This window comes from Oncorhynchus keta, chromosome 27 (genome assembly GCF_023373465.1).
Source record: "Oncorhynchus keta strain PuntledgeMale-10-30-2019 chromosome 27, Oket_V2, whole genome shotgun sequence".
NCBI classification, from domain to species: domain Eukaryota; kingdom Metazoa; phylum Chordata; class Actinopteri; order Salmoniformes; family Salmonidae; genus Oncorhynchus; species Oncorhynchus keta.
Window position 1 is genome coordinate 7,703,353 of NC_068447.1, and position 14,232 is coordinate 7,717,584.

Below are 14,232 nucleotides of genomic sequence, written 5' to 3' on the forward strand. Positions count from 1 at the left end.
AAGTCATTGATGATCAACTCCAGGGTTTCTACCTGCTATAAAGTCATTCATGTTAAACTCCAGGGTCTCTACCTGCTATAACGTCATTGATGTTCAACTCCAGGGTCTCTACCTGCTGTAAAGTGCTGACGTGGCTGGGACTACAGACGACATAACAACACTATAGAATGTCTCCATAAAGACGACTTTAAAAAGGCTTAGCAGACAGACACAGACATGCTGTTCAGGCACCATCAACAGCTTGACCATAGCCTGTATCAACATTAGAAACCATCAACAGGTTGACCATAGCTTGTATCAACAGTATAAACCATCAACAGGTTGACCATAGCTTGTATAAACCATCAACAGGTTGACCATAGCCTGTATCAACATTAGAATCAATCAACAGGTTGACCATAGCTTGTATCAACATTAGAATCAATCAACAGGTTGACCATAGCCTGCATCAACATTAGAATCCATCAACAGGTTGACCATAGCTTGTATCAACAGTATAAACCATCAACAGGTTGACCATAGCCTGCATCAACATTAGAATCCATCAACAGGTTGACTGTATCAACCTGACCATAGCCTGTATCAACAGTATAAACCATCAACAGGTTGACCATAGCCTGTATCAACATTAGAATCCATCAACAGGTTGACCATAGCTTGTATCAACAGTAGAATCAATCAACAGGTTGACCATAGCTTGTATCAACATTAGAATCAATCAACAGGTTGACCATAGCCTGCATCAACATTAGAATCCATCAACAGGTTGACCATAGCTTGTATCAACAGTATAAACCATCAACAGGTTAGACCATAGCCTGTATCAACATTAGAATCAATCAACAGGTTGACCATAGCTTGTATCAACATTAGAATCAATCAACAGGTTGACCATAGCCTGCATCAACATTAGAATCCATCAACAGGTTGACCATAGCTTGTATCAACAGTATAAACCATCAACAGGTTAGACCATAGCCTGTATCAACATTAGAATCCATCAACAGGTTGACCATAGCCTGTATCAACATTAGAATCGAAGCATCTCTGGGCTGGCTGCCAGCAACAGCTTGGATGTATCTCATTCTCAATCTCTTAAAAATCCTCCCTCTCATAATTTTCCCCCCTTCATCTGCACTGTTTGGAAAATGTTTAACCTGGTCAGTTCTTGCAGATCAGTGCAATGAAGGAGAGGATGAATTTTTAGATAGAGCCACAGTGTGCTCTGTGTGTGTCATCACTGTCTTCATGGAGAGGCAGGAAACACAGATTATGTCAGGTACTCCTCTGGTGGCCAACAGCGCCACCCTGTGGCTCAAGTCTTCTATTGCAACAACAAAAACGTTTTGTACACTACAGTATTATAGACTACATTATCCACATAATTATTATTACTACACACTATCATACACATTTCTCAACCATTGAAATAAGAAGGCTTTTTTTTTTTACTTGACAATTCACATAAATAAATGTATTATTAGTGCCATTGATTGATCAGAGTGCTTATCGAAGAACATGATTAGAGGAATGTACAATAACAATTAACCCTACATTTCCCATTGATCCATTTCTGAACAACGGTCAACAGATATCAACATATATAATGGCTTGCGGCACACCTGGGTAGTGTTCAATAGGTCACACCGTAGCAAAACATTTTGCAACGGAAAACTACAATCTGTGCTCACATTTTCAGGTAGTACCTTAGTACACATTCAGGCTGTACCTCCCTGTTTCAATTGTTTGTTTTTTTAACAGTTGTTTTCACTCTGCTTTTCCTCCCAAATGAACACAACCCGGCTTGATAACAGCTGGTTTCACTCTGCTTTTAAAAATGTTTTCCCTAATGAACACAACCCGGCTTGATAACAGCTGCTTTCACTCTGCTTTTAAAAACGTTTTCCCTAATGAACACAACCCGGCTTGGTAACAGCTGGTTGACCAAGCGCAACAACGTGCCCTCTTATATGTGTGTGTGTATTCCCTCTTGTGTGTGTGTGTGTGTGCCTTCATCCATGACATCACAAGAGGATTCATCACCATGGCACTGTGTTGCCGGGGCCGGTTGCCAAAGTGGGTATCACATCTATTTATAACACTAGGGGTCACCTGGACTGGCTGGGGAGCACTACCACACACACACACACACACACACACACACACACACACACACACACACACACACACACACACACACACACACACACACACACACACACACACACACTGCCTGATGATCAAACGCTAGCTGCTTGGCTTATCTGCCTTCAGATGAATCACCCCCTGCCTGCCTTCTAAGGCTGAATTCAAATGGAGGCCCTCCTTCTTCATTTGTGCCTCTGAGTGATGTAGGACGAGGCCTGACATCAACATTGGTAGTGGCTCTGCTTAGGGCCATGGTTTTGTTTGGATTAGGGGAGATGTGGGTAAGGTTGTTTTAGAATAGAATGAAAGTGTGTTTAGGCTCAGAGATGTTCTATGTTATGGGGAGTGGGGGGGGGCTGTACAGCTAGGTGAACAGCAGAGAGAGGGGGGGCTGTACAGCTAGGTGAACAGCAGAGAGAGGGGGGCTGTACAGCGAGGTGAACAGCAGAGAGAGGGGGGGCTGTACAGCTAGGTGAACAGCAGAGAGAGGGGGGGCTGTACAGCTAGGTGAACAGCAGAGAGAGGGGGGGATGTACAGCTAGGTGAACAGCAGAGAGAGGGTGGGGGAACAGCAGAGAGAGAGGGGGGCTGTACAGCAGGTGAACAGCAGAGAGAGGGGGGCTGTACAGCTAGGTGAACAGCAGAGAGAGGGGGGCTGTACAGCTAGGTGAACAGCAGAGAGAGGGGGGGGCTGTACAGCTAGGTGAACAGCAGAGAGAGGGGGGCTGTACAGCTAGGTGAACAGCAGAGAGAGGGGGGCTGTGCTAGGTGAACAGCAGAGAGAGGGGGCTGTACAGCTAGGTGAACAGCAGAGAGGGGGGGGGCTGTGCTTTAACGAAAAGGTGAACAGCAGAGATAGGGGGGCTGTGTTTTACAGCTAGGTGAACAGCAGAGAGAGGGGGGCTGTGCTTTAACGAAAAGGTGAACAGCAGAGAGAGAGATATGGGGGCTGTGCTTTAACGAAAAGGTGAACAGCAGAGAGAGGGGGGCTGTGCTTTACGGATAGGTGAACAGCAGAGAGGGGGGCTGTGCTTTACGGATAGGTGAACAGCAGAGAGGGGGGCTGTGCTTTAAAGATATGTGAACAGCAGAGAGGGGGGTCTGTGCTTTACAGATATGTGAACAGCAGAGAGGGGGGGCTGTGCTTTACAGATATGCTCTTTCTTTCTCTCTCTGTCTCTGGATGTGATGGGTTTGATAGATAGGGTTTCTTGTGCTTCAGTCAGTCAGATCGATCATAGTTCGGACTCTGGCGAATTAATATTCTGATAACCCGTCTTGGTCGGTGTCCCGGTACCATATCCAGCCGCGTTGGTCATCTCCTGGGCTCCGCCGGGCCCCAGGTAGGGGCGGTGAGAAGGCATGGGCGAGGGACTGGGGCTGGGGGTGCCTTTACCGAGGATGAAGCGGGACTCGTTCTCCTCTTCTAGACCAGAGAGGTCCTTGGTCATGCCTTTACGGTAGGAGACGGACAGCTTGTTGGAGCCGTCAGAGAGCAGGTTGAAGTGGCGGGCGATGAAGACGCAGGGGAGAGGAAGCATGGCAGCGATGATGAGGGAGTAGGCCACGCCCAGAGCCCACGGAGGGTAGGAGAGGAACTTCTCCGACGCCTAGCAGAGGGAGAAGGAGAGGGAGGAGAGAGGAGAGGGAGGACGAAGAAGAGGGGAGAGGAGGAGAGTGAAGATTGAGACATTGAGATACAGATTCAGAAAAGATTTTAGTGTCCCAATATTGGGAAATTGGGTTTGCAACTGCATAAAAACACAAGAAACAAGTGTATATGACCTACAAACACATGATAAACTGATTGGACAGTAAATACAAACACACGATAAACTGATTGGACAGTAAATACAAACACACGATAAACTGATTGGACAGTAAATACAAACACATGATAAACTGATTGGACAGTAAATACAAACACATGATAAACTGATTGGACAGTAAATACAAACACACGATAAACTGATTGGACAGTAAATACAAACACATGATAAACTGATTGGACAGTAAATACAAACACATGATAAACTGATTGGACAGTAAATACAAACACACGATAAACTGATTGGACAGTAAATACAAACACATGATAAACTGATTGGACAGTAAATACAAACACACGATAAACTGATTGGACAGTAAATACAAACACATGATAAACTGATTGGACAGTAAATACAAACACATGATAAACTGATTGGACAGTAAATACAAACACACGATAAACTGATTGGACAGTAAATACAAACACATGATAAACTGATTGGACAGTAAATACAAACACATGATAAACTGATTGGACAGTAAATACAAACACACGATAAACTGATTGGACAGTAAATACAAACACATGATAAACTGATTGGACAGTAAATACAAACACACGATAAACTGATTGGACAGTAAATACAAACACATGATAAACTGATTGGACAGTAAATACAAACACACGATAAACTGATTGGACAGTAAATACAAACACATGATAAACTGATTGGACAGTAAATACAAACACATGATAAACTGATTGGACAGTAAATACAAACACACGATAAACTGATTGGACAGTAAATACAAACACATGATAAACTGATTGGACAGTAAATACAAACACATGATAAACTGATTGGACAGTAAATACAAACATATGATAAACTGATTGGACAGTAAATACAAACTTAGATGGAATATACAGTTCCTTCAGATATGGTTCACACCCATTGACGTTTTCCACATTTTGTTGTGTTATAAAGTGGGATTCAAATGGATTTAATTGTAATCTTGGGTAAAAACATTTACACAAAATTGTCATGTTTTATCATTGGTTATCATGTCTTGTCTCTTTGCTTTCCCTTCTGTTCGTTTCCCCCTGCTGGTCTTATTAGGTTCGTTCCCTTTTTCTATCCCTCTCTCTCCCCTCCCTCTCTTCTCTCTATTGTTCCGTTCCTGCTCCCAGCTGTTCCTCATTCTCCTAACTCACTCATTTACTCTTTTCACACCTGTCCCCTATTTTTGCCCTCTGATTAGAGCCCTATTTCTCCCCTTGTTTTCCGCTTCTGTCCTTGTCGGATCCTTGTATGATGTTCGCAGTTCTGTGTCCTTGTCTCGCCCTGTCGTGTTTTACCGTCTTCAGATGCTGCGTGTGAGCAGGTGTCTAGGTCTGCTACGGCCGGTGCCTTCCCGAAGCAACCTGCAGTCTATGCTCGAGTCTCCAGTCAGTCCTTTCTACTGACGAGTGGATTTCAGTTTTCCTGTTTTGTTTTCACCTTGATATTTCCAGGATTATCACTTTTGTCAAATACTGGAATAAAGACTCTGTTTTGTTAAGTCGCTTTTGGGTCCTCATTCACCTGCATAACAGAAGGATCCGACCAAGAATGGACCCAGCGACTACGGATTCTCGCAACACTGCCGTCGAGATCCAGGGAGCTATGCTCGGCAGACACGAGCAGGAATTGTCTGCTGCTCGTCATGCCGTTGAGACCCTGGCCGGCCAGGTTTCCGACCTCTCAGGACAGTTTCGGAGTCTTCGTCTCGTGCCACCAGCTACTTCCTGGTCTTCCGAGTCTCCGGAACCTAGGGTTAATAACCCGCCATGTTACTCTGGGCAGCCCACTGAGTGCCGCTCCTTTCTCACCCAGTGTGATATTGTGTTCTCTCTCCAACCCAACACATACTCTGGAGAGAGAGCTCGGATTGCTTACGTCATTTCACTCCTTACTGGTCGGGCTCGGGAGTGGGGCACAGCTATCTGGGAGGCAAGAGCTGAGTGTTCTAACAATTATCTTAACTTTAAAGAGGAGATGATACGGGTTTTTGATCGTTCAGTTTTTGGTAAGGAGGCTTCCAGGGCCCTGGCTTCTCTATGTCAAGGTGATCGATCCATAACGGATTACTCTATAGAGTTTCGCACTCTTGCTGCCTCCAGTGACTGGAACGAGCCGGCGTTGCTCGCTCGTTTTCTGGAGGGACTCCACGCTGAGGTTAAAGATGAGATTCTCTCCCGGGAGGTTCCTTCCAGCGTGGACTCTTTGATTGCACTCGCCATCCGCATAGAACGACGGGTAGATCTTCGTCACCGAGCTCGTGGAAGAGAGCTCGCGTTAACGGTGTTCCCCCTCTCCGCATCTCAACCATCGCCTCCCTCCGGCTCTGAGACTGAGCCCATGCAGCTGGGAGGTATTCGCATCTCGACTAAGGAGAGGGAACGGAGGATCACCAACCGCCTTTGCCTCTATTGCGGTTCTGCTGGACATTTTGTCAGTTCATGTCCAGTAAAGGCCAGAGCTCATCAGTAAGCGGAGGGCTACTGGTGAGCGCTACTACTCAGGTCTCTCCATCTAGATCCTGTACTACATTGTCGGTCCATTTACGCTGGACCGGTTCGGCTGCTTCCTGCAGTGCCTTGATAGACTCTGGGGCTGAGGGTTGTTTTATGGACGAAGCATGGGCTCGGAAACATGACATTCCTCTCAGACAGTTAGGGAAGCCCACGCCCATGTTCGCCTTAGATGGTAGTCTTCTCCCAGTATCAGATGTGAGACACTACCTTTAACCCTCACAGTATCTGGTAACCACAGTGAGACCATTTCTTTTTGATTTTTCGTTCACCTTTTACACCTGTTGTTTTGGGTCATCCCTGGCTAGTATGTCATAATCCTTCTAATTAATTGGTCTAGTAATTCTATCCTATCCTGGAACGTTTCTTGTCATGTGAAGTGTTTAATGTCTGCTATCCCTCCTGTTTCTTCTGTCCCCTCTTCTCAGGAGGAACCTGGTGATTTGACAGGAGTGCCGGAGGAATATCATGATCTGCGCACGGTCTTCAGTCGGTCCAGAGCCAACTCCCTTCCTCCACACCGGTCGTATGATTGTAGTATTGATCTCCTTCCGGGGACCACTCCCCCTCGGGGTAGACTATACTCTCTGTCGGCTCCCGAACGTAAGGCTCTCGAGGATTATTTGTCTGTTTCTCTCGACGCCGGTACCGTGGTGCCTTCTTCCTCTCCCGCCGGAGCGGGGTTTTTTTGTTAAGAAGAAGGACGGTACTCTGCGCCCCTGCGTGGATTATCGAGGGCTGAATGACATAACGGTTAAGAATCGTTATCCGCTTCCCCTTATGTCGTCAGCCTTCGAAATTCTGCAGGGAGCCAGGTTCTTTACTAAGTTGGACCTTCGTAACGCTTACCATCTCGTGCGCATCAGAGAGGGGGACGAGTGGAAAACGGCGTTTAACACTCCGTTAGGGCATTTTGAGTACCGGGTTCTGCCGTTCGGTCTCGCTAATGCTCCAGCTGTTTTTCAGGCATTAGTTAATGATGTACTGAGAGACATGCTGAACATCTTTGTTTTTGTCTACCTTGACGATATCCTGATTTTTTCACCGTCACTCGAGATTCATGTTCAGCACGTTCGACGTGTACTCCAACGCCTTTTAGAGAATTGTCTCTACGTGAAGGCTGAGAAGTGCGCCTTTCATGTCTCCTCTGTCACATTTCTCGGTTCTGTTATTTCCGCTGAAGGCATTCAGATGGATCCCGCTAAGGTCCAGGCTGTCAGTGATTGGCCCGTTCCAAGGTCACGTGTCGAGTTGCAGCGCTTTCTAGGTTTCGCTAATTTCTATCGGCGTTTCATTCGTAATTTCGGTCAAGTTGCTGCCCCTCTCACAGCTCTTACTTCTGTCAAGACGTGCTTTAAGTGGTCCGGTTCCGCCCAGGGAGCTTTTGATCTCCTCAAGAAGCGTTTTACATCCGCTCCTATCCTTGTTACTCCTGACGTCACTAAACAATTCATTGTCGAGGTTGACGCTTCTGAGGTGGGCGTGGGAGCCATTCTATCTCAGCGCTTCCAGTCTGACGATAAGGTCCATCCTTGCGCTTATTTTTCTCATCGCCTGTCGCCATCGGAACGCAACTATGATGTGGGTAACCGCGAACTGCTCGCCATCCGCTTAGCCCTAGGCGAATGGCGACAGTGGTTGGAGGGGGCGACCGTTCCTTTTGTCGTTTGGACTGACCATAAGAACCTTGAGTACATCCGTTCTGCCAAACGACTTAATGCACGTCAAGCTCGTTGGGCGTTGTTTTTCGCTCGTTTCGAGTTCGTGATTTCTTATCGCCCGGGTAATAAGAACACCAAGCCTGATGCCTTATCCCGTCTCTTTAGTTCTTCTGTGGCTTCTACCGACCCCGAGGGATTCTTCCTGATGGGCGTGTTGTCGGGTTGACTGTCTGGGGAATTGAGAGACAGGTTAAGCAAGCACTCACTCACACTGCGTCGCCGCGCGCTTGTCCTAGTAACCTTCTTTTCGTTCCTGTTTCTACTCGTCTGGCTGTTCTTCAGTGGGCTCACTCTGCCAAGTTAGCTGGCCACCCCGGCGTTCGGGGTACGCTTGCTTCTATTCGCCAGCGGTTTTGGTGGCCTACTCAGGAGCGTGACACGCGCCGTTTCGTGGCTGCTTGTTCGGACTGCGCGCAGACTAAGTCTGGTAACTCTCCTCCTGCCGGTCGTCTCAGACCGCTTCCCATTCCTTCTCGACCATGGTCTCACATCGCCTTAGACTTCATTACCGGTCTGCCTTCGTCTGCGGGGAAGACTGTGATTCTTACGGTTGTCGATAGGTTCTCTAAGGCGGCACATTTCATTCCCCTCGCTAAGCTTCCTTCCGCTAAGGAGACGGCACAAATCATCATTGAGAATGTGTTCAGAATTCATGGCCTCCCGTTAGACGCCGTTTCAGACAGAGGTCCGCAATTCACGTCACAGTTTTGGAGGGAGTTCTGTCGTTTGATTGGTGCTTCCGTCAGTCTCTCTTCCGGTTTTCATCCCCAGTCTAACGGTCAAGCAGAAAGGGCCAATCAAACGATTGGTCGCATATTACGCAGCCTTTCTTTTAGAAACCCTGCGTCTTGGGCAGAACAGCTCCCCTGGGCAGAGTACGCTCACAACTCGCTTCCTTCGTCTGCTACCGGGCTATCTCCGTTTCAGAGTAGTCTGGGGTACCAGCCTCCTCTGTTCTCGTCCCAGCTCGCCGAGTCCAGCGTTCCCTCCGCTCAGGCGTTTGTCCAACGTTGTGAGCGCACCTGGAGGAGGGTCAGGTCTGCACTTTGCCGTTACAGGGCGCAGACTGTGAGAGCCGCCAATAAACGTAGGATTAAGAGTCCTAGGTATTGTCGCGGCCAGAGAGTGTGGCTTTCCACTCGTAACCTTCCCCTTACGACAGCTTCTCGCAAGTTGACTCCGCGGTTCATTGGTCCGTTCCGTGTCTCCCAGGTCATCAATCCTGTCGCTGTGCGACTGCTTCTTCCGCGACATCTTCGTCGCGTCCACCCTGTCTTCCATGTCTCCTGTGTCAAGCCCTTTCTTCGCGCCCCGTTCGTCTTCCCTCCCCCCCCCGTCCTTGTCGAGGCGCACCTATTTACAAGGTACGGAAGATCATGGACATGCGTTCTCGGGGACGTGGTCACCAGTACTTAGTGGATTGGGAGGGTTACGGTCCTGAGGAGAGGAGTTGGGTTCCATCTCGGGACGTGCTGGACCGTTCGTTGATTGATGATTTCCTCCGTTGCCGCCAGGGTTCCTCCTCGAGTGCGCCAGGAGGCGCCGGTGAGTGGGGGGTACTGTCATGTTTTATCATTGGTTATCATGTCTTGTCTCTTTGCTTTCCCTTCTGTTCGTTTCCCTGCTGGTCTTATTAGGTTCGTTCCCTTTTTCTATCCCTCTCTCTCCCCCTCCCTCTCTTCTCTCTATCGTTCCGTTCCTGCTCCCAGCTGTTCCTCATTCTCCTAACTCACTCATTTACTCTTTTCACACCTGTCCCCTATTTTTGCCCTCTGATTAGAGCCCTATTTCTCCCCTTGTTTTCCGCTTCTGTCCTTGTCGGATCCTTGTATGATGTTCGCAGTTCTGTGTCCTTGTCTCGCCCTGTCGTGTTTTACCGTCTTCAGATGCTGCGTGTGAGCAGGTGTCTAGGTCTGCTACGGCCGGTGCCTTCCCGAAGCAACCTGCAGTCTATGCTCGAGTCTCCAGTCAGTCCTTTCTACTGACGAGTGGATTTCAGTTTTCCTGTTTTGTTTTCACCTTGATATTTCCAGGATTATCACTTTTGTCAAATACTGGAATAAAGACTCTGTTTTGTTAAGTCGCTTTTGGGTCCTCATTCACCTGCATAACACAAAATACTCTGCAATGTTAAAGTGGAAGAAAAATTGGATAAGTATTCACCCCACTGAGTCAATACATTTTAGAATCCCCTTTGGCAGCGATTACAGCTGTGAGTCTCTCTGGGTAAGTCTCTAGAGCCCTTCACACCTGGATTGTACAACATTTGTCCATTATTCTTTAGAAAAATCTTCAAGCTCTGTCAAGTTGGTTGTTCATCATTGCTAGAAAGCCATTTTCAAATAGTAACTAGGCCACCCAGGAACATTCAATGTTAGATTGTTAGATATTACTGCACGGTCGGAACTAGAAGCACAAGCATTTCGCTATACTCACATTATCATCTGCTAACCATGTGTATGCGACCAATAAAATTTGATTTGATTTGAATGCCATCTTGGTAACCAACTCCAGTGTAGATTTCGCATTGTGTTTTAGGTTGAAATGTGAATTTGAAAGCAGACTGAATCAGGTTTTCCTCTAGGATTTTGCCTGTGCTTTGCTTTATTCTGTCATTTTTATTTTGTAATTTTACTCCCTAGTCCTTGCTGATGACAAGCATACTCATAACATGATGCAGCCACCACCACAAATTAAAATATGAAGAGTGGTACTCAGTGATGTGTTGTGTTGGATTTGCCCCAAACATAACGCTTTCTATTCAGGACTAAAAAGTTCATTTTCTTTGCAATATTTTTTTTTATCGTGCCTTGTTGCAAACAGGATGCATATTGTTGCAAACAGGATGCATGTGTTGGTATTTTATTATTCTTATTCTCTGGCAACTAAGTTAGAAAGTAACCTAATTAATAACTTTACCCTTTTACTGTTCAAAAGCATATCCAGTATCCAGTTTTTTTGTATGTTGTCACACATCTACCAGTCGGGTGCCCTTCTTCGCGAAGCATTGTTTGAATCTGTGCTATATATTCACTACTCGAATGAGGGACCTTACAGAATAATTGTATTTTTGGGGTATAGAAATGGGGTTAATGATTAAAACATCACGTTAAACAATTTTTATTGAACACAGAATGAGTCCATGCAAATTATTATGTGATTTTACAATTTATTAAGCACATTTTAAATTCTGAACTTATTTAGGTTTGCCATAACAAAGGGGATGAATACTTACTGACTCAAGACATTTCAGCTTTTTACATTTTTTAAATTAATTTAGAAACAATTTTACAAAGCGAATTAAAAAGGGTGTGAATACTTCTAAAGACACTTTATATAAAGTGAAGCAGTCCGTGACGAGGAAGATGAGGGTGAGTTAACCATTGACCAAGAGGAGATCATTTTAAAGGGAAAGTAAATGCATGTGTGAAAACAAAAGATGCTTCAAAGAGAACCATGCCGTACAAAACCCATCCGGGCTTTAAGGACCATGAAAAAGATTGCCACTTTTGTAGTCATTGGACTAAGAGTGAGATTCCGGTTAGGTGGAATGGGATGGATTAGCACAAATGCGTTAGAGCTAAACTGGTGTAACAAAGGTAAAGATTCACTGACCAGTTCCTCCACCCAGGCATTGTACCCAGCAGGACTGACGGACATCTCTATCACAGTGGCAACGATGAGCACGGTGAGACAGGCAGGAGATACGTACTTCCACATATAGAAATAGAAAGAGTAAGGTCTGAAACCCAACATGTCCTCTAGGTCCTGCATGAACCTGAGAGAGAGAGAGAGAGAGAGAGAGAGAGAGAGAGAGAGAGATGGAAGGAAGGAGATTAAGGTGGGGATGAACAAATCAATTTTACAAAGCTATTTCTCCTAGGCACTGCTGTAAGGTAATATGTACGTTCCTTGTGTCATGTTACACATCCAGTACCTCTTGGTGCCGTAGATCCAGGCCACAGATATATTCTCCAGCATAACCACCACAGTGAGAGGCAGGCCAGCTGAGTAGTCATCAAACATGGTCACAAAGTAGTTCCCGGAGCGCTGGACGAACAGCAGGCCACAGAAGAACGCCACAATGCAACAACCGACTGAGAAGAGGAGGAGGAAGGAGAGAGAAGGAGGAGGAAACATTAATAATCATACCTAAAGACCACAGAAGAAGACTACGATGCAACTGCCTACTGAGAGAGGAGGACTAGAGAAAGAAAGACGTCAGGCTGTTTATATGACTACATTTCGGATGCTTACCAATTCAAAGTAAGGCCTACAACATATAGTCTCTTCCAACAGCCATTGGCTGACCTTTGACTTCTGACTGATAAAGAATCATCCAACCAACCAATATAAGCCTTACCACAGAGGAACTCCTTGCGGATCTTGGGGAAGGCGTCCAGTACAGGTGTGGTGATCCCTGTCATGGTGCCGATCATGGACCCCAGCCCCAGGTTAATCAGCATGAAGAAGAACATCACAGACCAGAAGGGAGAGGCAGGGAAGTGGGTCATGGCCTCAGTGAAGGCGATGAAGGCCAGGCCTGTTCCCTGCACTGCCTAGAGAAAGAGAGAGGGAGGGAAAGAGATGAGGAAAGAGAGATGTTTTATCCATGTGTCCTCACTATAGTTCACTTCATATAATGAGACAACTGTTTTCCATCTAAAAGTGGTTGTAGATGATGTTGGAAGTGCTGTGGGTGTTGATAAGAGTATGAAATCTCTACTTTATAGGCTAGTTCCCCAGACCGAAAGCAGGACTAGAAAAATCAGGACTATAGATTTACATCAAAGGCCACAAAAATATATATACACTGCTCAAAAAAAATAAAGGGAACACTAAAATAACACATCCTAGATCTGAATGAATGAAATATTTTTATTAAATACTTTTTTCTTTACATAGTTGAATGTGCTGACAACAAAATCACACAAAAATGATCAATGGAAATCAAATTTATCAACCCACGGAGGTCTGGATTTGGAGTCACACTCAAAATTAAAGTGGAAAACCACACTACGGGCTGATCCAACTTTGATGTAATGTCCTTAAAACAAGTCAAAATGAGGCTCAGTAGTGTGTGTGGCCTCCACGTGCCTGTATGACCTCCCTACAATGCCTGGGCATGCTCCTGATGAGGTGGCGGATGGTCTCCTGAGGGATCTCCTCCCAGACCTGGACGAAAGCATCCGCCAACTCCTGGACAGTCTGTGGTGCAACGTGGCGTTGGTGGATGGAGCGAGACATGATGTCCCAGATGTGCTCAATTGGATTCAGGTCTGGGGAACGGGCGGGCCAGTCCATAGCATCAATGCCTTCCTCTTGCAGGAACAGCTGACACACTCCAGCCACATGAGGTCTAGCATTGTCTTGCATTAGGAGGAAACCAGGGCCAACCGCACCAGCATATGGTCTGAGGATCTCATCTCGGTACCCAATGGTAGTCAGGCTACCTCTGGCGAGCACATGGAGGGCTGTGCGGCACCCCAAAGAAATGCCACCCCACACCATGACTGACCCACCGCCAAACCGGTCATGGAGGATGTTGCAGGCAGCAGAACGTTCTCCACGGCATCTCCAGACTGTCACGTCTGTCACATGTGCTCAGTGTAAACCTGCTTTCATCTGTGAAGAGCACAGGGCGCCAGTGGCGAATTTGCCAATCTTGGTGTTCTCTGGCAAATGCCAAACGTCCTGCACGGTGGTGGGCTGTAAGCACAACCCCCACCTGTGGACGTCGGGCGCTCATACCACCATCATGGAGTCTTTTTCTGACCGTTTGAGGAGACACATGCACATTTGTGGCCTGCTGGAGGTAATTTTGCCTGCTGGAGGTCACTGGCTCTGGCTGTGCTTCTCCTGCTCCTCCTTGCACAAATGCTGAGGTAGCGGTCCTGCAGCTGGGTTGTTGCCCTCCTACGGCCTTCTCCACGTCTCCTGATGTACTGGCCTGTCTCCTGGTAGCGCCTCCATTCTCTGGACACTACGCTGACAGACACAGCAAACCTTCTTGCCACA

The 14,232-nt window shown here is 46.6% G+C and overlaps 1 protein-coding gene and 1 long non-coding RNA gene across 4 annotated transcripts in view; one reads left to right on the forward strand and one right to left on the reverse strand.

The window, feature by feature from the left end:
• The first annotated feature begins 381 nt into the window (after window positions 1-381).
• On the forward strand, window positions 382-2,533 carry LOC127912405 (uncharacterized). Of its 3 annotated transcripts, none has more exons than XR_008082314.1 (3): window positions 382-511; window positions 606-805; window positions 847-2,533. It is a non-coding gene; the product is annotated as an uncharacterized LOC127912405 (long non-coding RNA). The 3 variants fall into 3 exon arrangements; XR_008082315.1 differs by having other exon boundaries at window positions 606-725; XR_008082316.1 differs by having other exon boundaries at window positions 606-645; window positions 927-2,533.
• Window positions 2,534-3,248: 715 nt separating this feature from the next.
• Window positions 3,249-14,232, reverse strand: part of LOC118373843 (sodium-dependent neutral amino acid transporter SLC6A17-like) — a 73,215-nt gene continuing 62,231 nt past the window's right edge. Inside the window, exons 9-12 of the mRNA XM_052481459.1 lie at window positions 12,578-12,773; window positions 12,152-12,311; window positions 11,830-11,992; window positions 3,249-3,758 (exon numbers count right to left, since the gene is read on the reverse strand). Coding sequence (XP_052337419.1) covers window positions 3,384-3,758; window positions 11,830-11,992; window positions 12,152-12,311; window positions 12,578-12,773 — 894 coding nt within the window. The 3' untranslated portion in view covers window positions 3,249-3,383. The remainder of the gene's footprint in view (window positions 3,759-11,829; window positions 11,993-12,151; window positions 12,312-12,577; window positions 12,774-14,232) is intronic.